Here is a 24,661-nt window from a genome sequence, read left to right as displayed (position 1 = left end):
TATATCCTACAAGGTCATATAGAATTGGTAAGTAACTATATATCCTACAAGATCATATAGAATTGGTAAGTAACTATATGTCCTACAAGGTCATATAGAATTGGTAAGTAACTATATATCCTACAAGGTCATATAGAATTGGTAAGTAACTATATATCCTACAAGGTCATATAGAATTGGTAAGTAACTATATATCCTACAAGGTCATATAGAATTGGTAAGTAACTATATATCCTACAAGGTCATATAGAATTGGTAAGTAACTATATATCCTACAAGGTCATATAGAATTGGTAAGTAACTATATATCCTACAAGGTCATATAGAATTGGTAAGTAACTATATATCCTACAAGGTCATATAGAATTGGTAAGTAACTATATATCCTACAAGGTCATATAGAATTGGTAAGTAACTATATATCCTACAAGGTCATATAGAATTGGTAAGTAACTATATATCCTACAAGGTCATATAGAATTGGTAAGTAACTATATATCCTACAAGGTCATATAGAATTGGTAAGTAACTATATATCCTACAAGGTCATATAGAATTGGTAAGTAACTATATATCCTACAAGGTCATATAGAATTGGTAAGTAACTATATATCCTACAAGGTCATATAGAATTGGTAAGTAACTATATATCCTACAAGGTCATATAGAATTGGTAAGTAACTATATATCCTACAAGGTCATATAGAATTGGTAAGTAACTATATATCCTACAAGGTCATATAGAATTGGTAAGTAACTATATATCCTACAAGGTCATATAGAATTGGTAAGTAACTATATATCCTACAAGGTCATATAGAATTGGTAAGTAACTATATATCCTACAAGGTCATATAGAATTGGTAAGTAACTATATATCCTACAAGGTCATATAGAATTGGTAAGTAACTATATATCCTACAAGGTCATATAGAATTGGTAAGTAACTATATATCCTACAAGGTCATATAGAATTGGTAAGTAACTATATATCCTACAAGGTCATATAGAATTGGTAAGTAACTATATATCCTACAAGGTCATATAGAATTGGTAAGTAACTATATATCCTACAAGGTCATATAGAATTGGTAAGTAACTATATATCCTACAAGGTCATATAGAATTGGTAAGTAACTATATATCCTACAAGGTCATATAGAATTGGTAGGTAACTATATATCCTACAAGGTCATATAGAATTGGTAAGTAACTATATATCCTACAAGGTCATATAGAATTGGTAAGTATTTATACATCCTACAAGGTCATATAGAATTGGTAAGTAACTATATATCCTACAAGGTCATATAGAATTGTACTTTACCAGATCAAGCCCCCAAACAGGGGAGGAACCCCACTTACTTCTGCCTCAAATGTGTGGAAGTATTCCCTCGGTGCCTTGTACCGAAACTGGTTGTAGATTTCTTGTTCCCAAATCATCTGGTTCTTCTGTAATATACATTAAAATAAACATCACTTTAAATGTGTGTTGATTTTAATTTTCCATGTACATTCATTTTAATGAAACAAAGCATAAAAATGATAATGATAAAGTGTATTTTGAAAAAGTCCTAATGTTGTTACCCACTAAACTGGGATGATTTTGGCTGCTTGATTTTAATTCATGAAGAAATTTTTCATAATTAAGTTGAAATTTGATCTCACTGAGAAATAAAATATTTTTTGGGGCTGAAATTTCATGGTTTACCGTCAAAATACCATACATTGGGTACATGAATGTGTAGAGTACCACCTAAAATGGAGAATTGCTTTATATCAAATTTGTGGGTGAAAGACATTAAAAACCCACAAAAATTAGTAATTTCACAGTATCATTAAATAGACCTCTTTTACCTTCTTCATGTATAAATATATTCAGATGAGGTGTGTATATATATATCCAGTTTTACCCCCTGACAGAAAATTATGTTTTCTCAACAATTATCCCTGTCCTTCCCAGGAGTACAGATAGTCTATTTTATTTTACAAGGGACACAAAAGTCTGACAAAAAGGTTACATACATCTATAAAAAAAAAAAAATCCAAATCTTTTATTTTAGTCTATTTTTTTCATTAACAAAGGAAGGTATAGTAAGCTTTGTCTTCACTTTTATGCACAGATAAAAAAGTTGAACAACCAATCTTGTATCGCTGAATGCCGACATCTGTAATATCACTTTTATCACATCATGTTTTAATCATTACTGCATGGCTTCCTCATTTTTAAACAATTAAATTTGACGTTGAACATCTTGTATTGACAATGACAGAATTTGATAATTTGAAATAACTTTGAAATGTAGCACTAGATTAAATTACATATATTTACATCGATCTACACTAGTGTTATGTCCCGTTTGCTATAATTTCTGTCAGTACGTACAATTGCATACAGACTTTTTTTAATGCTACAAGTATTGTAATAAAGGAGTGAAGTCACTGATAACAGATTTCTGTAAAAGTATTTCAGGTTTTACTATTTCAATAAAATCCCTATACATATAAATTTATCTAAATACATATAGATATGCATTTTACATTAAAACTGTACAAACATCTGCAGAATAAAAATGATAACAGATCTTCTGTCATTTCTCCTCCATACAACACATGTGATGTACCAGCATGCGGTGATCTACCATGTGATCTACCACGGGGCTGAATCGTTTAACTCATTCACCCCTGAAATTTTATAATGAACCATTCCAACCTTTGAATCGGAAGAGCTCAAATGTGTCTCCAGGGGTCGATGAGTTAATGTCTGTATCAGGACAAACTTTTTATCAGGTGATGGATAAGGCCCTGTGATGTATAATAAGCTATAATTAAGCTGAGTGTTTAAATATTCATCCTTATATGTCAAAACTAATCACTCAAAACCCATTTATTCACACCTGCTGTTTTGATAATATGGCAATGAACATTTTAATTTACATCCTGAGCGATATAACTTTCAAGCTGATGGATGGTTTTACCAAAATTGATATTCTTCAACTCAAATCTAAATCAAACTCAGAAGTATTATTCTGGTCAGTTACGTCATTACTTGCCTTGACATGGGTTGATAATCACGATAATCTATCTTACAGTATGGTTTCTGTCTGGGCCAAATATACTTACTCAAATATTGCATGTACACGTTACAAAACATAACTTAAAACTATTTCATGAATGACAAAAAAGCCTTTGTTAAGTGTGGATTGCATGCATGTTATAAATAGCTATATAGATGGCCAGCACAAAAATCCCTGAGGCGTGTAATAGCTATTTCTGTCAGACGGTATCTCCGGTAGACGTGACGTGGCCTGTCGTGTACATGTTATACCTGTCGAGTGCATGTCTTACACAATTAAAGTACACCAGCTGTAATTTAATACTTACAATCAAAACAGAGAATCTCAATGTTTACAGGTTTTTCCTCTATTTTTTGGAAAATTTATGTCATGTAATCAAATAATTTTGAAATTTGCATGTAGCTGAAATGTTAACTATTAAATATTTATCAAAGGTATGTACCTAGATATTTACATCCATTTATCTTTACTGTGTGTTACAAACATGTACAGGTAGTCTTTCCTGTTGTAGTATGTAGGAGATTGGACATAGATCAGGTGTCAGAATCCAGTCGAGAATCTATTAATCATCTTATAGTATTTAATACAAGTGTTATATTTCTTGGGGTCTGACAGTCTACTAATTTAAACAATACATGTATATAAATGCAACAGATGTGAACAAGAGGCCCAATGGGCCTGTACTGCTCACCGGTTGTTCATGTCTCACATAATTATGTCACCTTCAAAGAGTTTCAATATAAAATCTATTTACTAGGTAGATATCATTACACTACACATTATAGATCCTTGTTGTAAGATTTTATTACTTCACACCTTATGAATCTTCATTAGAAGAGTTTAACTTACACTAATGTGACTATAGCAGTCAGTCAAGGTCATTCATGCAGATTCCAAAGTTCATATCACTTAAGAATCAGGACAAATATTATAACCATACATATATATATATCTCAATTATTCACAAAGATTTAAAGGTTTGAACACATTTGAACTTTGTGACCTTGAAAGTATGTCAATGCCACTCATTTGAACAAACATAAGAGCTCTTTATCCCTACGTACTAGTGGTCTGATATCATCCTAGCCCTCTTGGTCATTAAGACTAAGATGTTAGAAAGTTCCCATGTGACCTTGATAGTGGCCATGGGTCAAGACAATTTATTTGTACAAACTGGATAGCCCTTCATCCAAGCATGCTTCTTGCTAAATATCATCACCCTAGGCTTCTTAGATGTTTAAATGAATTTGTTTAAACCAAACAGTTGATGCCAGCTGGATGGCAGACACCATATCGCAGCACACATGCAAGCTTGTCAGGCCCAAAAGGCGAAAGTGGTACAAATATTTCTGGTCAGACTGGGATTTGAACCTGAGTGCTCCAAACTCCAGATTGAGACTACTGTGTATATCAACTGATCATGAGCTATCATGATCAGGTCCCTGGGATCTAGCCAGTCCCATCCCATGATCAGGTCCCTGGGATCTAGCTGGTCCCTGGGATCTAGCTGGTCCCTGGGATCTAGCCAGTCCCATCCCATGATCAGGTCCCTGGGATCTAGCCAGTCCCATCACACTTTAGTGTTTACTAATTTACATAATAATTTCTAGGTGTTTACTTTAATTAGCATCTGTAATATATCACAACAATTTACATATATTGTACCAGATAATTAACATATTTTGAAATATTGCCAAGAAAATCAAAAAGACATTGGTCTGTTAGCTACAATTAAGGTATGCATGTCATTATTTCACAAGTACACAATTACCATAGTCAAGATTGTATGTTCATGACTAAATGGAATATTTTTTTAATAATATGTGCACCTGAGGAGCCATTAATTATATGTGTCATAATACACAGGTATTTAGTTCAACAGTGTCAATGGAATTCTGCGAGCTGTGTTTAAATTGAGCCTGGGAAGACATTCCTCACGCTACACACGACAATCCCTCGCAGACATTGTGTAACATTCCATTGTGTTATTTGTTAGCAAGACAATTTCCGCCTTTTTTACACCAGGTATGAGGAAGGTGCCTAGGTAGATATATATTTGGGTATTTTCAGTTGGCAAGGTAGACTGTGAGTTGAACATAACCGGCTAGGCATCATGTGCGGGTTACACAAGGGCAATTATATTACTGTCTTTATATAATACTCCTTAATAACCGAGAGGCCCATGGGCCTTAACGGTCACCTGAGTCCTACAGTATTTATTTTTGATGTTGAAATATGTACCAATTTGAGTAAAAAATAGTTAAGTATAACGTTAACTTAAGTTTGTCAGGACCATGATCTGATCATTCCTAGACCAAGTTTCAGTTAAGTCGGCCTATTAAAACTTGTTTTTAAGTTTGAAATAGTTATTTTCAAAATGGCAGCAGTGGCAGCCATTTTGGATTTCTGATCGACCCAAAAAATAATAACACTTTGTCAGGATCATGAGTCGATCATTCCTATTAAGTTTCAGTTTAAACGGCCCAGCAGAACTTGACTTTAAGTTTGAAATAGTTTTTCAAAATGGCGGCCATGTCAGCCATATTGGATTTCTGATCGACCAAAACAAAACAACACTAAAGCTCAGGTGACCTAAAAAATGACAATTGTATATTGTTTTGTTTTTTTTAATTTATTGCCATTGGTATTTACTATTTATATTGTTAATTTATACATTTTTTTAATAGCATGGCAGGTTTTAATTGTACTTTGACATTTGCTTTGAAGCTTAGTGCTAGAGGGATAATCCCTTTCGCTCAATTAATAGAGAGACGGGCTAATATAAGCTAGGAAGCTGCTGGGAGTTACTTGTCCAATCACTACTATGGATTTTTTTGTCACTAAATAAAGTTAACATAGGAAATATTGTATATTTAACAAAGTCTGAGCTCCAATGGAGCCAATATTTCATGAGTTCAACATGGTAAAGAAAAAAACAAAGAAGAAATGATTTCAAAATGAGAGTTTTAATCTGAATTTAATACAATTGATTTCCTCAGAAAGAATGAACAAAGATTGTAACAAATGATAGATTATCTTTTTGTCACTAAGTAATAGAAGGTTAAAAGGAAACAACAGGGGACAGACCTGACATTTACCTCCCGATAACATCGCATGGCAGACGCCACGCTTGTATAGATCACCTCAAAGCAGCTCACCACCATTGGTTGTTGTTCTGTCATTTCCATTTTTGGAATGTGTCGCCTCAGGCTACAGTTTTTTTTTATCAATGTAGACAGTTTTTGTTTCAATGTATTATGAGATACTTAGTAGACCAGTGATAAATCACTTGTGTGTCGACCCCTCTTATTTCTGACTTGTGGACATAACTATCAGAATCTCACCAGTCTTCTGTGCAGGTTTTACTTGTACAACATGCATTTACTCACAAAACTGACAGCTTAATTCTATCAACATTATGACAAAAACCATTCATAATAAAAAAAATCTCTTTGAGCAATTTCTGTTTTCTGCAGAATTATGTAACCTTTTAATACTAAGTTTTATTCATTACACATAAACAGTGTCAAATATCATCAAACCCACAAACCATTTTAAATAAGCTAGAGATGGCCCCGAGACAACATCATTACATTTATGTGTACAAGGATATGAGTCAGATACACTGCCGATTTACCACAAACCACCTATCTGTGTATACGATCCTTTGTTTTACTCGACGCTGATGCAATGATAACCTGTTTTATTATCCCTAACCTTCATGATCTATTGTGACTCATTATACAAACTGTCCTTCCGGGTTACCAAGGCAATGTGATCGCAAAATTTCCATGAATCAGATTAATTTGCATTGCCTGACGATTGTGAGTTAATCATATTTGGATCCTGCCTTCTCCTGATTCAGCGACCTTTACTCATCTTTTGACTCTTCATGTCATTATTAATACATTATACGTGGAAACTCTGATCACACATTCTCTAACAAACATGAAATATTAAATAGTATCTATGTAAGTAAATCTTATTAAAATTTAGTACAGAGAATGGTATCTATACATATATCTGTGCCAAAAACAGAACTTAAAACAACTATCCAATTTATAGACTGGTATGTTTTATTGCGATATGGTTAACATATAAATGTTACAAAACAGAAATGCATATCTGTCAACCCTACCTCATTAGGAGAGAGACCCCCTAATTTTGACCAAACTTTACCAATCTCCCTCATTCAAGTCCAAACTCACACAAACTGAAAACCTAGGCTACATATAGCTACATCCTGTGGTCAAATGTTCTCCTAGTTACTGCAGGGTGTGTGTAATAGACATGACAGGTGTGTCTGAATCAACTTAATGTTTTTTGGAGTTATGTTGATACATAAACAAGAGGCCCATGGGCCTTAACGGTCACCTGATATATTTATACAGAGTTGATTTTGTTTTTAACACGAACAGAAATATTATTCAGTGACAAAAAAACAATAAAACCACCTTATTCAATATCTAGCATACAGATTTAAGACTAAAAAGTATTTGAAACTACCACCTCTGATTCTAAACAAGGAAAATGAAGAAATTTTAGCACACTGACTCCTTTGGGCCCCACCCTACAGCCCTTGGGGGTAGGGCTGGCTCAAAATTTTCAAAGTATCAAACTGTCAACTTAAGGTTATAATTCCAATCAAGTTATTAACATGTAATATTCAAAGTTTCATTTGCCATTATCAACCATAATAAATGTTGCCCCCCCCCTCCTTCCCCAGGGGGTAAACGTGAGACCCTTAAGACCTTTTTTGGCCGCACCCATCAGCCCTGGGGGGTCAGTCAGGTCTTATATGTGCAAACCATCAAACTGCTACCCAATACTGATAATGCTAACCCAAATTGAATTACTTCCAATGGAAATTCAACAAATGTTGGTCCAAAATGTGATTTCCCTATATAAACTAGAGTAAAGTTTACCCCCTCCCCAGGGGGAAACGTGATACCCAAGGGTCATGAAATTCACAATTTTGGTAGAGCACCTTAAGACCCTTCCATCTATAAGAGTATTTGATTCTACCATATCTGGGTCTTGAGAAGAAGATTTTTGAAATTTTAGTCAATTTGACCCGTTTTGGCCCGCCCCTCAGGCCCCTGGGGGCCGGGGACCAAACCGGCAACTACTTTTGTTGATCTTTGGCCATGGAAGGTTTCTGCAAAATTTCATTGAAATTGTTTCAGGGGTTTTGGAGAAGAAGTCGAAAATGTAAATTGTTTACGGACTGACGACGACGGACAAAAGGCGATCGCAATAGGTCACTTGAGACTTTGTCTCAGGTGACCTAAAAAGGAAAGATAACTTGAGTAAAGCAGCTTCAGTCGTTTTTCATGCACTTTCTCCTTTATTGGAAATGTGGAATGAGGGAGATCTCCCTCATTGGAGGTTTCAGAGGTTGACACCTATGGAAATGTCAAATGATTGATTTTAAAATAAGATTCCATTGCTTTATAATAAAACAAGGAAGTTTTTGTAGAAGTATAGGGACCACCAGATCACAGCCCCATTGGTCTAGCCAAGACACACAGTCATACAGCTGGGTAACCGGCCAGATAATCAACTCCCCAAACGAGAGTGATAGGCAGGTACATATGTCCACATGACCTTTCTCGGTAGATAAAATCTGCTATCTACCTGGTCACTGAAAAATGTAAAAGGCTGATATAGGGCACAGAAACAGAACTTGAGAAAGGCCGAGGTAACATACTAAAATATACACATTTTTTTTCATTTTAACCTTTCTCAAGTTCAGAACATGAGAAATGCCAAAAATAACTTGAACTGTAAGCTAAAGGCTTACTAACGCAAAGCAATATAGTCTCCCATAAGTAATGAGCTAACCGCTATTTAATTAAAAACAAAAAATAACAAAAAAAATAAACAAGTATTTCGCACAAAGGGGCATAACTCCATCAAAAAGGGTCTAAATCCCAAATTAATTCATGCAAAGTTTCAATGACATCCACCAGTTAGTTAAAGGGGCTGGTCGGGGAAAAAATGTCATATTTGCTAAAATGGCATACACATGTTTAAAATACCTTCTTATGAAATATACCGATACAAATTTTGCTGAAATTCACTCCCTAAGAGTAAAAATTATAATTATATTAAAGATATCCTAAATCGTCACCTGACAGTCTAAAACTCTCAATTGACCCAGATCAGTGATGTAATTTTACCGCACGCGCGTCATCAACAAGGCCAAATGTAAACATCACGGCGAAAGAAAAAAGCTGCATGCAAAAGTCATGACAGGCACGAGGTATCAATACCGTTATATATAACAACAACATATAGGTAGGAATACTACACTTGCATCATACATGACCTTTGAAAACAATTATTTACGTATAGTATTGCTGTCTTGTCCGCTAGATGAGTCTGACATGGAGATTTCAGTGGTCAAAACTGGACATTGCAAGCAGAAATCGACCATCATATTGCCGTGGTATAACATTTGGAAGGCCAGAGAACGCATTTAGACCCATTTATTTTGTATTTTTTCCCCCGACCAGCCCCTTTAAGGAGGAGTTGCCCGGACAAGTATTTTGCACAAAGGGGCATAACTCCATCAAAAAGGGTTGAATCCCAAATTAAAATGCCGGTGCACAACAACATAAGATACTGATCAATCATGCAAAGTTTCAATGAAATCCACCTGTTAGTTAAGGAGGAGTTCTCCAGACAAGTTACTGTGGGCGACATCCAGGCAGACATCCAGACAGGGTGATTCCAGTATACCCCCCCCCTAAATTCGTTGGGGGGGTATAAAAAATGTGTATATTAGCTAAAGCATGTCAGGAAAAGGAACAGAACATGAGAAAGGCCAAAATAAACAAGAGATCCCAGAGGGATATTGGCACCCACCATTGTACCATCTTTATGAGTTCTTTGTCAGTGCGATCCTTCTCTTCTTTTCTCTAATCTGTTTGATTGAGTCATGTTAACAGTAAATGCAACTTGAGGTAGCTTTTGATCTAAACTAAATACTGCTGTGTATAAAAGACAACCTTCAAAGTGAGTTTGTCATTTCACATATATAGTACTATTTACTAGTACAGTACTTAATGTGAAAGAAATAGAATCGATCATTTCAATATGGGAAAGATCTGTTTGTTCTTCCTTTAGCCATTTTGTTTTTATGATCAGTCTCAAAATATAACATGCACAACGAGGGATCAAGGGGAACGTACATATTCAATTTGAGACAAATACCTCAAGTTAATCCTGAGAAATAGTACTAACAAACCTTCAATTTCAAAAATTGAAGATGGCCGTCATTCGGCCTTTTTGTTTATCTGATCAGTTTCAAAAGTAAACATGAACAATAAAGGATAGTGGGGAACCTACATATAGAATTTGAGAAAGAACCCTCCAGTACTCCCTGGGAAATAGCACTAACAAACCTTAACTGTCAAAACCAAAGATTTGTTTATCCGATCAGTCTCATACGAAAATATGCATAACTTCATACCAAGGGGAACCTACATGAAAAATCAAAGAAAGATCACTCCTGTACTTCTTGAGTAATAGCCAAAACAAACCTTCACTGTCAAAAACCAAGATGGCTGCCTGTCGGCCATTTTGTTTATCTGATCAGCCTCAAAAGTTAACCTGCATAACGAAGGACAAAGGAAAACCTGCATATCAAATTTGAGAAAGATCCCTCCAGTACTTCCTGAGAAATAGCGATAACAAACCTTCAATGTCAAAATCCAAGATGGCTGCCTGTTGGCAATTTTGTTTATCTGATCATTCTCAAAATTAAACATGCACAACTTCAGACCTATATAGGGGAGCCTACATAACAAATTTGGGAAGATCCCCCCAGTACTTCCTGAGAAATAGTGATAACAAACCTTTAATGTCTGGCAATCCAAGAAGGTGGACTGTTGGCCGTTTTGTTTCTCTGATCATTCTCAAAATTAAACATGCACAACTTCAGACCTAGGGGAGCCTACATAACAAACTTGGGAAAGATCCTTTCCGTACTTCCTGAGAAATAGTGATAACAAACCTTTAATGTCACAATCCAAGATGGTGGCCTCTCGGCCATTTTGTTTATCTGATCATTCTCAAAATTAAACCTGCACACATATGGACCAAGGGGAACCTACGGTAAACCTCCGGTCAGTTTGAATCGGCGGATAGTTCGATCACGTATTTTTTTCAATTAAAACAAAAATTTTCTAGCTAGTGATAGTTCAAACTCTGATTGACCCTATTTCGGATAGTCCGAACTTGTCAAATGAAAACGTAAAGTAAGATTTTTTTCGGCAAACTCCATTGAAAGCTCGCGGCGATCGGCCCCGGAAAAATGCTTTGATCAACAGACATGTCTATAAGGGTAATGGGTTGTATGTGTGAGCATTGCAGTACAGCTGTGACAGACAAACCATAAATATATGTCACAGATTTTAGCGTTGATTCATTTTTTTTAACATTGTTTGAAAAATACATCGTGCACGACAACAGCCAATTTCAACTTAGGCCCCGACAATGTATAAATAACATGCGATCAGTACGAACTGATGTCACGCTGTATGGCTGTACGCTAAGAAATCGTCCGTGTGTTGTCAAATACAGTGTTAACTAAGCATTTTGATTATTTTATTGCGACCAGACATCCCTTAATTATTGCCAATCAAGGTATTACCTGTAAACGTGTGCCCTCACACCAGGTATCTGGGTACCATAGGGCAGGACACGATGTCGCGGTAGGAATCGGCCGCCCAGCCATGGTGAGTGACGAGATTAGCATTCATGTCAAAGCCCAAACAATCCACAGGTGTCCCAATTAGCGATGGGTAATTTTGAAGGTGTCAAATAAGTTTGGTAGGTATTAGGACTATATCACTTATAATTTAAAGCAGACATGTTGATGTTCTGACATAATTTTACTAACATATAGACCTATATTTACTGTACAGTAGCGCCTTGTAAACGCAACAGGTTAAGTAGACTTATTCAATTTATTAAACGGACCATTCATTACGAAATAACATATACAATAGTTTCTGATTCAAATAAAACCTAACCACGCAGAGACTCAATATTTAGGTCTCTGATACAAGCTAGGTAGTCTTAACTTTTGTGTCACAAATGAAACGTGTACTGTTTCGGGGCCTACACAAGGGCCTCTGCTTCGCAATAAATATCACGAAATGAAGAAAGTTTAATGATCAATTAACATTGAAATAAATAATATACTATCATTTTACCCATTTATAAATGTGCCATTGTTCTATGCCAGGCCGTCGTTGTTACGTATCGACCTTACATTGGATATATAGAGGCATATTACTCCGGTGAAGAAAATATGTCGGGTATATGTTTGTGACTTCATTTGCACTTTGCCAAATTTTTTGCCGATAGTTCGAACTCACGCTTATTTTCTGAAGCATAATTTTGTATAATCCGAACAGGTTCTTCAATATTTATTTAATTTTGTTCGAACTGACCGAAGGTTTACCGTACATATAAAATTTCAGAAAGATCCCTTTGCATACCTGCTAAATGACCCGCATTCTGCGGATCACACCCGCAAAATGAACCTATCACCCGCGACGATCTTATGACCCGCGCGGGTCATACGTATCTCCCGCATTCCGTAAATATGACCCGCAATCACCTGCATCTTTCATTAGGATCTCCGTACTTCCGGAAATGTTCCGTTCGTGTCTCTCGGAAGTTTAGCTTTCAGTTATAGGTAAAGTCCGTATACTAAGTGATTTGTTTTCACAATGGCGTCCCTGTTTCTGAACCAGCCTGGCAAATTCAAAAGGTGAGTACTGTTCACTGTTACTACAATGCATATAATCCTGCTTCTAACCCGAGAAAATGTTCGTTATTTTAGTGTTCATCGTCAAAAAAGAAAATGTATGCCTGTAATTACAATGCTTCGTGGGAATATGATTATGACTGGCTTCAGAAGAGTAATATTGGACCCGATCATGCCTATTGCAAACTGTGTACCAATCATTTTTCGGTAGCTTCGGGTGCTACATACGATATCAAATGGCATGCAGTTAAAGAACCCTTTGAGAATGATCTTAGGTTTGGTATGTTGTGTAGGCTAATGAAGGTATGTTTGGTACTTTCAGTGAGTAATGCTGACTCTGAGAGAACATTTTCCATGTTGAAGAAGATCCAGACAGAAGGGAGATCTGAATTAGGAAATGATACAATATGTGCTTTGTTATGTGCAAAACTAAATCAACATGGTTCATGCTTTCACTATGCACCTAGGAAAAGAAAAACATGTATATTGATTAAGAATATGTAATAAAACAATGAAAGTGTGATAAAATGTTTCGTTAATTTCAAAAAAGTCATTGAACTTGCCAGAAGACAAAACATAATACGCCCTAAAGCCGAGACCCCGCGATATTATTAAATTTCTACACAAATTTTCGTTCGCGCGTTATCACCCCCCACAGAATTTCCCAATGGGGGTCATGACCCCCATTGGGAGATTCAAAGGTTAGCAGGTCTGCCTTTGGTACTTCCTGAGAAATAGCCATAACAAACCTTAACTGTCAAAATCCAAGATACCTGCCTGTCGGCCATGTTGTTTATCCGATCAGTCTCAAAAGTTGTCCTGCACAACTAGAGTCCAAGGGGAACCTACATTTAAAATTTGAGAAAGATCCCTCTGGTACTTCTTGAGAAATAGCGATAACAGGAATTGTTTAAGGACAGACCACGGACGGCCCCAGGGTGATTTGAATAGCCCACCATCAGATGATGGTGGGCTAAAAATGTGTACAGTAGGCTGTATTATGTAGAAACAAAGAACAGAACATAAGAAAGGCCAAGGGAAAAAGGGTAAACATATGTGGTATTATGTTATGGTGAGGACATACGTAGAACATCAGAAAGGCCAAGGGAAAAGTGTAAACATATGTGGTATTATGTTATGGTGAGGACATACGTAAACATCAGAAAGGCCAAGGAAAAAAGTGTAAACATATGTAGTATTATGTTATGGTGAGGACATACGTAAACATCAGAAAGGCCAAGGAAAAAAGTGCATGTACGAATGTTGTATTATGAACAACAAAGTATTTTGAACATAAGGAATGCAGAAGTACAAGGTCTTTGAAGATAAAGCTAGTCTGTAGGTAAGACTAGACGAGAGTTGAGGTACTCTATCCTGGACAGGGGGCTATAGTCTGTAGTTAATTACTAGAGAAGAGTTGAGGGACTCTGTCCTGGACAGGAGGCTAGTCAGTAGTTAAGACTTGACGAGAGTTGAGGGACTCTATCCTGGACAGGGGGCTACTCAGTAGTTAAGACTAGAGAAGAGTTGAGGAACTCTGTCCTGGACAGGGGGCTATAGTCTGTAGTTAATTACTAGAGAAGAGTTGAGGAACTCTGTCCTGGACAGGAGGCTAGTCAGTAGTTAAGACTAGAGAAGAGCTGAGGGACTCTGTCCTGGACAGGGGACAGGAGATACAGTTCTGATACAGTATGGTCTCATTATTTACAGTAAAGGAGAGACAGTTTTGATACAGTACGGTCCCATTATTTACAGTAAAGGAGATACAGTTCTGATACAGTATGGTCTCATTATTTACAGTACAGGATATACAGTTCTGATAAAGTACGGTCCCATTATTTACAGTTAAGGAGATACAGTTCTGATACAGTATGGTCTCATTATTAACAGTTAAGGAGATACAGTTCTGATAAAGTACGGTCCCATTATTTACAGTTAATTAGGTGATACAGTTCTGATACAGTACGGTCCCATTTTTATACAAACATTATATTTAGTTTTATTGGTTTTTCCACCTTACCTGTGACCATCTGACACAATATAATGTATGGTCCTGTTATGAGTCATAAGAATCATGCAATCACACCAGACTGTTTACATGTACATTTATGTATGTGTGGTTTGACTTGCACTCATACTAATCTGGCTACTGTTTTCTATTATCACAATAAACAGGTAAGGGTATGAATTCCCAGGAGCAACATGCAAGTTCATATGAACAGTCGAACCTCGTTATCCTTGAAGTTGGTGGGATTGTGGGAGTTATCCGAATATTCGAGTCAAGCGAGTTCCTATGTTTGTATGAATTTTGGTATAGTGTTTAGTCAAATAGGAGTTTATCTGAGTCGGTCATTCTTTTCTGACAGTCAACATCTTTATGTTGAACTTCAACTTTTAATCGCATAAAGGTATACAGATCTAGAGCCCTCTTGGAAGTAATAGATTCAAATAATTTAATCTTGCTTGTAACAAGCATTTTCATTGACTTAACATTTTATGTTATCAGCCCATAACATAAAAAAATGACGTCGCCTTTTGTAACGTCGCTTTTGATTGGCTGATACAGCGGCGTAATAATTTCCAAGAGTCCATCAATAAAATCGGATTTCCACAGGGATTGTGTATTGTAGATTAAATTATAAGGATTGACTTGAATATATTTTTTGTGTTATGGAGTTATAACTCAAAAAGCGGATGGACTCTCATCATAAACTGCTTCACGGTTTATTTAGAGTACATTCCGTTTTTTTGTGTTATAGCTCCATAACATAACAAATATATTCAAGTGAATCCTTAAATAACACAAAAAAACGGAGTGTACTCTAAATACAGCGGCGACGTCATTTTTTTAACGTAATGGGCTGATAACATAAACGTTTAAGCCAATGAAAATGCTTGTTACATGTAAGATTAAATTATTTGAATCTATTATTATTACACGTGACCTAGTTAGCATAAAAATTGAATCTTCACTTGATTTAAAACAAGATCTGTACTTTCACACAAGAAAGCTTTAAACTTATAATTTTCATCATTATCAGTAGAGCATAACCTTGCTGATAATAAGCACATTTGTTCTGATTTAAGTGCAAGAAAAGGTGACCATATCAAATAGTTTGTTTTCATTTTAGTATAACAATTCACATTTACATCAAACTTGAAAAATCATTAACAAATATTGTAAGTAAACTGAACCAGCATAATCAAATAAAGCTAGTCTATACATTAATGTACATAAAAATAAAAAGGTTCAAAACAGTAAGACTTTTTCTTAAATTTTACATTTTTTTAGTCATATAAATACTGGTTATTTCTTGAAAACATTGTTATACATTAATAATTTGAAATTTTGCAGTTCCACATTTTTATTTTTACCTGTTAAAACAGTGTGGTATCAAAGGTTCTACTGTACTACCTGTGATAAACACCCTGTTGAAAAAGATTCTTACATGCAACATCCTGATCAAATGGTACGGTGGCTTACATTGACATTAAATACACTGATCAAATATAGAAACTGATTTAAATTTACCTTGACGTCAAACACTCGGATGAAGTAAGAGCGATTCGGGTTGTCTTTGATGAAACAGGCAACACCACAGAAACGTTTGGTCCAGCGGTTCCGTGATGGAGGATCAGCTGTATACAGCTGTACCACACCTGTTGCCAGGGACTAAAATAAACATAAAATTGGAAAATATATCGTGTCAAAAGCTACCGCATATAATGTACATATTGCTATTAGTCAAATGTAACTGACTGTCGTCTCACAGCAGTTCAAATTTGGAAAATTAGAGTGAAAATGTATTTTTATGCCTAACAGTGTCCATGATTGTTTACAACAAATCATCTGATAGCTGTAAAGATTGAAATGAACATTCATAACAACAATTTGAGTTAGCAGTTGTAAATTTATTTAGAATGTAAAACTTTTTTGATGGAAATATAACATTAGCATATTGTCCCCTTCCAGTTTGTCATTTCATCCTGACAAAATCATGAAGATTCTGTTGTTAGCAGGTGTAAATATTGGAAACTATGTTTTTGCTTTCTGCACTGCATGCATGATCATAAATGTTTGTGAAATGACCCATAGAGCTAATGTGTGACCTCTTTTAGAATCAGAATCTTTCATCAGTATTTTCCGCTGCAGGGACATTTAAGTGATCAGAATATTTCTAATTCACCTTTGCAATTTTGGTAGATTTAATTGTACATAGGATTATGGTCCCCTTCTAGCTTTGCACTGCAGTGTAAAAGGGAATTTCCTTTTTGCTCAATTGGTAGCGGTGTACTGGGAAGCTGAGGGTTGCAGGTTAGATCTCTGGTGGAAGCATACTATTAATTAGTGGGGGTGAACACTTCAAAAAAAAAGGGGGGGGGGGGTTATTAAATTGGCAGATTTCAATTGTACATGGGATAACGGTCAGACTTCGGGCTTGCAGGAACCTTTAGCTCAATAGGTAGAGCATTGGACTGAAAACTGGCGTCACTGGTTCTATCCCCTGTGGAATCACACTACTCTCTTTCCTGTTACACAATATTTTTTTCCTTTTCTACACTTTTTATTCAAATGTCCTGTTCCCAAACTGAGCAGCAAGCGCAGCACCCGTATGTACAATTTATAACCCTTCTACCACTGGCCAGTATTGTTCTAATTGGTGATGCCACTGGGTCTATAACACTAAATCAAATAATTATAATTCCACCCCAATTCCAGCACTCCATGATTTCAATTTTGTAAAGTGGTCTTGTCGATTCCACACTCTCAATCTCACCTTTTTAAAGTTCATGCTGATGGTCAAAACTACATAGGGTTAGGGATTCATCTTACGTAGCTTAACTACAGGGTAAACTACAATTTTTAATAAGAGGGTAGCTCTCAGGCTCCAAAGGCGCATGAGTGAAGCTCTTTAATGGTAACACAAGCATGAGTATACAGAGTTTCTTCCCCTTTCTACACGTTGCCTTTATTCTTTCTTCCGGAAGTAGACGTCCAGTGGGGAAACAGGAAGTGTATTCTTGAAGCAAAGACAATTGTGTTTCAACCCAAACATGAATATCTTCATATAGTGAAAACAATCTTCATGTTTTATTACTTGTTTATTTAGATAAAAAAATAATTTACATTCTGAGTGAAAAAAGTTTATCACATAAAATGTGATACTGACAGGCATACTATGACGTCACAAGCACGACACAATCCATCGGCCTTCATAGGTTATTTCCGGAAGGATGAAAATATTCTGGAACTGATGTGTCCGTTGTATTTAATTATCTCTTTGTCGGTGCTTCAAGACTTTTTTTTATTTCAGTTATTTTCCACAGGCACAACATTATTGAAAGTCTGGATATAGTCTTTACATTATTTATGCATGTAAAAATTCAGTACTGTGGCCGAACTTGCCCCGGTCTCCCTATTGTTATGTCAGTCTTATAATCTCAATTAGAGCTTAATTGTGTTTTATTGTTATTCCTCGACTAGCCGACTTTAAATAAAGTTTATCTGATCTCATTCTGAAAGTTTTATTCTTAATCAGTAAATATCAGAGATCAACAAAAGCTACGTTCTTTTAAGGCTTTGTCTTTTCATATTAAGCTGTCTTTGTCAGTGACTGTTATATATATAATCATTGCTACAATATTCTACTTTTTCTACCATTTGATGACCTACTTCAGCATAGTGAAGATCATGCCATACATAGGTGTAGCGCTATGAAAGGAAAGGAACAGAACTTAATATTGATGAGCAGAGATAGATGATTTGAAGGACAGTATTGAATCAGAAGAAATAATTTGAGAAGGCATGAAGGGAGTTCCAATCTTATATATGTATACATGCAAACCCTTACCACGCATCCTCTGCCCAACATTCCGTATAATTGTTCATTTTCTGAATTGTCTAGCAGTAAAGAAGCGCTATTTGATGATCGTGGGCGATTTTTTCGTTGATTTCCTTGTGACATTTTGTCCCTTTCTAGTCTTTGTCAACTTTGGGTCTCAAAGGACTTCACTTCCTTGTTTTATACCGGATGTAGACATGTTTGCTCACTTCCTGTTAAGATGATAAGTAAAAAAATAAACCTTCTATTTTCATCCTATGTTTACAATGCAAATAATTCCTTTAGTGCCATACTATTTCTCGTCAGAGTCTGTATTGTTCTTTGGACTGAAGAAATTTTACAATAACAAAATAAACGCGCAAGAATATACACTGTAGGGTTCAGAGAGGTCAAACAGTAACTACCAACAGCTGATCGAGCGTGACATGGTAATGTCGAGACAGACAGCTGACAGTTGAATGGCTTGAACGCGACAAGCTCCGCCCACCACGAGCGTTAGTGGTGAGTGTAGTTTCTTTATCTCATAACCAAGTACGTAATGCACAAACAAACCTAAAGAGGTGTATTATTGAATACTTAGTGCTAACGCGAGGTTGTTCCATGCTGTCGTATTCAGCGGTGTATTTTAAACCGGTGTGGAACATCAACACTGCTTATTACCTTGGATATATATTTTAATACACACTGCCTGTATTACCATACACTGCATATTACTGAAGTGGTTCATTATCATAGGATTTCTGTTGGATTTTAACTTTGATTTTGTCTACTTTCATTATATAACCACTATAACGGATTTGTGTTCCAAGAAGAGTGACAGCGAGTCTATGCCTTGCTGTGAAGACTGTGATGTGTTGTGTGAGCTGGTGTAACCTGTTGTTGCCGGGGTAGATGAGAGGCTGACCATGCCTGCACGGATGATGGACGAGGAGTTCCTGTCAGGTCTAATGGAGGGAGGGATGGGGCTCGGACCAGCCCTACCCGTGCACATTGCACACAAACACAACCTAAAACACCGGTTCGAGTTGATCAAAACTCTTGGAGAAGGTTCCTATGGGAAGGTTAAACTTGCCATTGAAAAATCCACTAAGGAACAGGTAAAAAACATGACAGCTTTCATTTCTACTTCGTATAAATCTGGGTTATACCATGAAATCTATATTGTTCTTTTCACTGTTTTTTAGATATAAATAATAGCCTTTACATGTATCAAACATCCAACAGATAAAATCTTTCATGGAATCATGCGACATTAGTGAAACTTAATTAGACAATAATCTCGGAAACTTAAATCCAATTTAAAAGATTTAAGAAATATATGCTAATGCAATATGATGTTCAGACTCGGACAATGATCATCTGTTAATAGTTTTCTTTTTCAACTGAAATTTTTATCAAGAAAAAAAACCCAACAGTTTTGCTAAAAACCTTTCACTTTTACCTACCAACAGAAAATTTGATGGATTACGTGAAAACAGGATGTCTGATGGAGTTGACAGTGTTTGAGAGTTTATCTTTACCCGTTTATGTTGTGGCGTTTATCAGAGGAACAGCTGGGTATTTATTTCACCAGGTATATTATGTATGGGACAGTTCATTCTTACCAACCCGGCCTATCTATAAACGCAGGTACACTTCTGTAAAACTTAGTTTTGTACCGGGGTGGTATATATAGGTACAGGTAAATAATGCCAGATGGATTACTGTTTTAGATAAATTCTTTCATTTACATCCTGTTGGTACATGTGTTCAAAGAATAACAGGTTGTTTCTAGCATATTTCCAGGAAATCCTTTTTCAGAATTTAATCTGTACTTCTGAATTACTCATCTCTTTAATGTGATATATAGTTTTAGGGACCAAACAAATCATAATAATTGAATATATACAAATCTGTATAGTAGTTTTATTGGCATAGCTACAAATGATAATAACAGTTTGATTTGTACACAAAACTTTTTTGATACTGCTAATTGATATTAACAGTGATTTGTATACAAATCTGTAGAGGAGTTTCATTGATAGGGCCAATTGATTAGTGAGAGACATGGTTGTCAGTAGCAGTGATAGTAAGTGATAGATAAGGCCGACTGTCATTGAGGTGTGGACTGATCCAGTCCGACATTTATAGCTGTAATACGCTACACATAAATATACACACTATAGATTGGATCATTAGGTATGTCACACGTTTGTCATGGTCCCTAACCATTAGTGTAACTCATATCCCACTCAAATCAATACACTGCCATTGACTACGCCTGCTGGGAATTCCGTCTGGTGTATCATCTGTTTGATTCCCCTGACTTCCAAACCTCTGTCCTTTATGAATTAAACATATGTGATGTCCAGCTAGGCTAGCAAATTGCTGCTGCTTTTTTTTACCCAAACCGGTTTCCCTTATGATATGAAGCTTTAAAATGTAGTGTTGATATATAAGTACCAAGTGTGTCTGCTCAGTTGTTGAAAAGATGACGTCATTTTATACACAGAGATCATTACGTTTATAGCTAAAATCAGGTAACTCGTGCAGGTAAAGGTATAACTAACTAGTTTACATTTCCAATGTTATCTGACAGTTTAACATGACTCACAAAAACACCAGTGATAAAAGGTGATACTGCCTTGGAAACAGAAAACTTGTGCTTCAGTAAATTGACTTGTTTAGATCTATGAAGCAAGAGTACTGTCATGGGTCCAGACCTGAGCTCCAGTTACTGTGAAGTAACAATACTGTCATGGGTCCAGACCTGAGATCCAGTTACTGTGTAGTAACAATACTGTCATTGGTCCAGACCTGAGCCCCAGTTACTGTTTAATAACAATACTGGCATGGGGCCAGACCTGGGGGTCAGCTCCAGTTACTGTGTAGAAACAATACTGTCATGGGTCCAGACCTGAGGTCCGGTTCCTGTGTAGTACCAATACTGTCATGGGTCCAGACCTGATGTCAGCTCCAGTTAATGTGTAGTAACAATACTGTCATGGGTCCAGTCCTGATGTCAGCTCCAGTTACTGTGTAGTAACATACTGTCATGGGTCCAGACCTTGGGTCAGCTCCAGTTATTGGGTAGTAACAATACTGTCATGGGTCCAGACCTGGTGTCAGCTCCAGTTACTGTGTAGGAACAATACTGTCATGGGTCCAGACCTGAGCTCCAGTTAATGTGTAGCACTAATACTGTCATGGGTCCAGACCTGAGCTCCAGTTAATGTGTAGCACTAATACTGTCATGGGTCCAGACCTGAGCTCCAGTTAATGTGTAGCACTAATACTGTCATGGGTCCAGACCTGAGCTCCAGTTAATGTGTAGCACTAATACTGTCATGGGTCCAGACCTGAGCTCCAGTTAATGTGTAGCACTAATACTGTCATGGGTCCAGACCTGAGCTCCAGTTAATGTGTAGCACCAATACTGTCATGGGTCCAGACCTGAGCTCCAGTTAATGTGTAGTACCAATACTGTCATGGGTCCAGACCTGAGCTCCAGTTAATGTGTAGCACTAATACTGTCATGGGTCCAGACCTGAGCTCCAGTTACTGTGTAGTAACAATACTGTCATGGGTCCAGACCTTGGGTCAGCTCCAGTTATTGTGTAGTAACAATACTGTCATGGGTCCAGACCTGATGTCGGCTCCAGTTACTGTGTCATAACAATACTGTCATGGGTCCAGACCTGGGGTCAGCTCCAGTTACTGTGTAGTAACAATACTGTCATGGGTCCAGACCTTGGGTCAGCTCCAGTTATCGTGTAGTAACAATACTGTCATGGGTCCAGACCTGGGGTCAGCTCCAGTTATTGTGTAGTAACAATACTGTCATGGGTCCAGACCTGAGCTCCAGTTAATGTGTAGTACCAATACTGGCATGGGTCCAGACCTGAGCTCCAGTTACTGTGTAGTAACAATACTGGCATGGGTCCAGACCTTGGGTCAGCTCCAGTTAGTTTGTAGTAACCATACTGTCATGGGTCCAGACCTGATATCAGCTCCAGTTACTGTGTCATAACAATACTGTCATGGGTCCAGACCTGATGTCAGCTCCAGTTACTGCGTAGTAACAATACTGTCATGGGTCCAGACCTTGGGTCAGCTCCAGTTATTGTGTAGTAACCATACTGTCATGGGTCCAGACCTGATGTCAGCTCCAGTTACTGTGTCATAACAATACTGTCATGGGTCCAGACCTGGGGTCAGCTCCAGTTAATGTGTAGTAACAATACTGTCCTGGGTCCAGACCTGAGCTCCAGTTACTGTGTAGTAACAATACTGTCATGGGTCCAGACCTGATGTCAGCTCCAGTTAATGTGTAGTACAATACTGTCATGGGTCCAGACCTGATGTCAGCTCAAGTTACTGCGTAGTAACAATACTGTCATGGGTCCAGACCTGAGCTCCAGTCACTGTGTAGTAACAATACTGTCATGGGTCCAGTCCTGAGCTCCAGTTAATGTGTAGTAACAATACTGTCATGGATCCAGACCTGATGTCAGCTCCAGTTACTGTGTAGTACCAATCCTGTCATGGGTCCAGACCTGATGTCAGCTCCAGTAAATGTGTAGTAACAATACTGTCATGGGTCCAGCCCTTGGGTCAGCTCCAGTTATTGGGTAGTAACCATACTGTCATGGGTCCAGACCTGATATCAGCTCCAGTTACTGTGTCATAACAATACTGTCATGGGTCCAGACCTGAGGTCCAGTTACTGTGTAGTAACAATACTGTCATGGGGCCAGACGTGAGATCCAGTTAATGTGTAGTAACAATACTGTCATGGATCCGGACCGGATGTCATCTCCAGTTAATGTGTAGTACCAATACTGTCATGGGTCCAGACCTGAGCTCCGGTAACTGTGTAGTAACAATACTGTCATGGGGCCAGACGTGAGATCCAGTTAATGTGTAGTAACAATACTGTCATGGATCCGGACCGGATGTCATCTCCAGTTAATGTGTAGTACCAATACTGTCATGGGTCCAGACCTGAGCTCCGGTAACTGTGTAGTAACAATACTGTCATGGGGCCAGACGTGAGATCCAGTTAATGTGTAGTAACAATACTGTCATGGATCCAGACCTGATGTCATCTCCAGTTAATGTGTAGTAACAATACTGTCACGGGTCCAGACCTGAGCTCCAGTTACTGTGTAGGAACAATACTGTCATGGGTCCAGACCTGAGCTCAAGTTACTGTGAAGTAACAATACTGTCATGGGTCCAGACCTGAGCTCCGGTAACTGTGTAGTAACAATACTGTCATGGGGCCAGACGTGAGATCCAGTTAATGTGTAGTAACAATACTGCCATGGATCCAGACCTGATGTCAGCTCCAGTTACTGTGTCATAACAATACTGTCATGGGTCAAGACCTGGGGTCAGCTCCAGTTAATGTGTAGTAACAATACTGTCATGGGTCCAGAACTGAGATCCAGTTAATGTGTAGTAACAATACTGTCATGGGTCCGGACCTGATGTCATCTCCAGTTAATGTGTAGTAACAATACTGTCATGGATCCAGTCCTGATGTCAGCTCCAGTTAATGTGTAGTAACAATACTGTCATGGATCCGGACCTGATGTCATCTCCAGTTAATGTGTAGTACCAATACTGTCATGGGTCCAGACCTGAGCTCCAGTTAATGTGTAGTCAGACCTGATGTCAGCTCCAGTTAATGTGTAATAACAATACTGTAATGGTTCCAGACCTGATGTCAGCTCCAGGTAATGTGTAGTACAAATACTGTCATGGGTCCAGACCTGGGGTCAGCTCCAGTTACTGTGTAGTAACAATACTGTCATGGGTCCGGACCTGATGTCAGCTCCAGGTAATGTGTAGTACAAATACTGTCATGGGTCCAGACCTGGGGTCAGCTCCAGTTAATGTGTAGTTACAATACTGTCCTGGGTCCAGACCTGATGTCAGCTCCAGTTACTGTGTAGTAACAATATTTTCATGGG

At 37.4% G+C, this 24,661-nt stretch overlaps 2 protein-coding genes across 2 annotated transcripts in view; one reads left to right on the top strand and one right to left on the bottom strand.

The window, feature by feature from the left end:
- The window catches only part of LOC110443103 (neural Wiskott-Aldrich syndrome protein-like), a 30,754-nt gene extending 11,701 nt beyond the window's left edge, over nucleotides 1–19,053 (bottom strand). Inside the window, exons 1-3 of the mRNA XM_021487099.1 lie at nucleotides 18,714–19,053; nucleotides 16,394–16,534; nucleotides 1,366–1,452 (exon numbers count right to left, since the gene is read on the bottom strand). Of these exons, the coding sequence (XP_021342774.1) occupies nucleotides 1,366–1,452; nucleotides 16,394–16,534; nucleotides 18,714–18,827 (342 nt within the window). The 5' untranslated portion in view covers nucleotides 18,828–19,053. The remainder of the gene's footprint in view (nucleotides 1–1,365; nucleotides 1,453–16,393; nucleotides 16,535–18,713) is intronic.
- A 71-nt stretch (nucleotides 19,054–19,124) lies between these two features.
- LOC110443102 (NUAK family SNF1-like kinase 1) overlaps nucleotides 19,125–24,661 on the top strand; it is a 42,201-nt gene continuing 36,664 nt past the window's right edge. The window contains exon 1 of the mRNA XM_021487098.1: nucleotides 19,125–19,801. Within this exon, the coding sequence (XP_021342773.1) occupies nucleotides 19,610–19,801 (192 nt within the window). The 5' untranslated portion in view covers nucleotides 19,125–19,609. The remainder of the gene's footprint in view (nucleotides 19,802–24,661) is intronic.

Source organism: Mizuhopecten yessoensis, unplaced genomic scaffold (genome assembly GCF_002113885.1).
Source record: "Mizuhopecten yessoensis strain PY_sf001 unplaced genomic scaffold, ASM211388v2 scaffold716325, whole genome shotgun sequence".
In the NCBI taxonomy this organism is placed as follows: Eukaryota; Metazoa; Mollusca; class Bivalvia; order Pectinida; family Pectinidae; genus Mizuhopecten; species Mizuhopecten yessoensis.
This window is presented reverse-complemented; position numbering and strand designations above follow the sequence as displayed.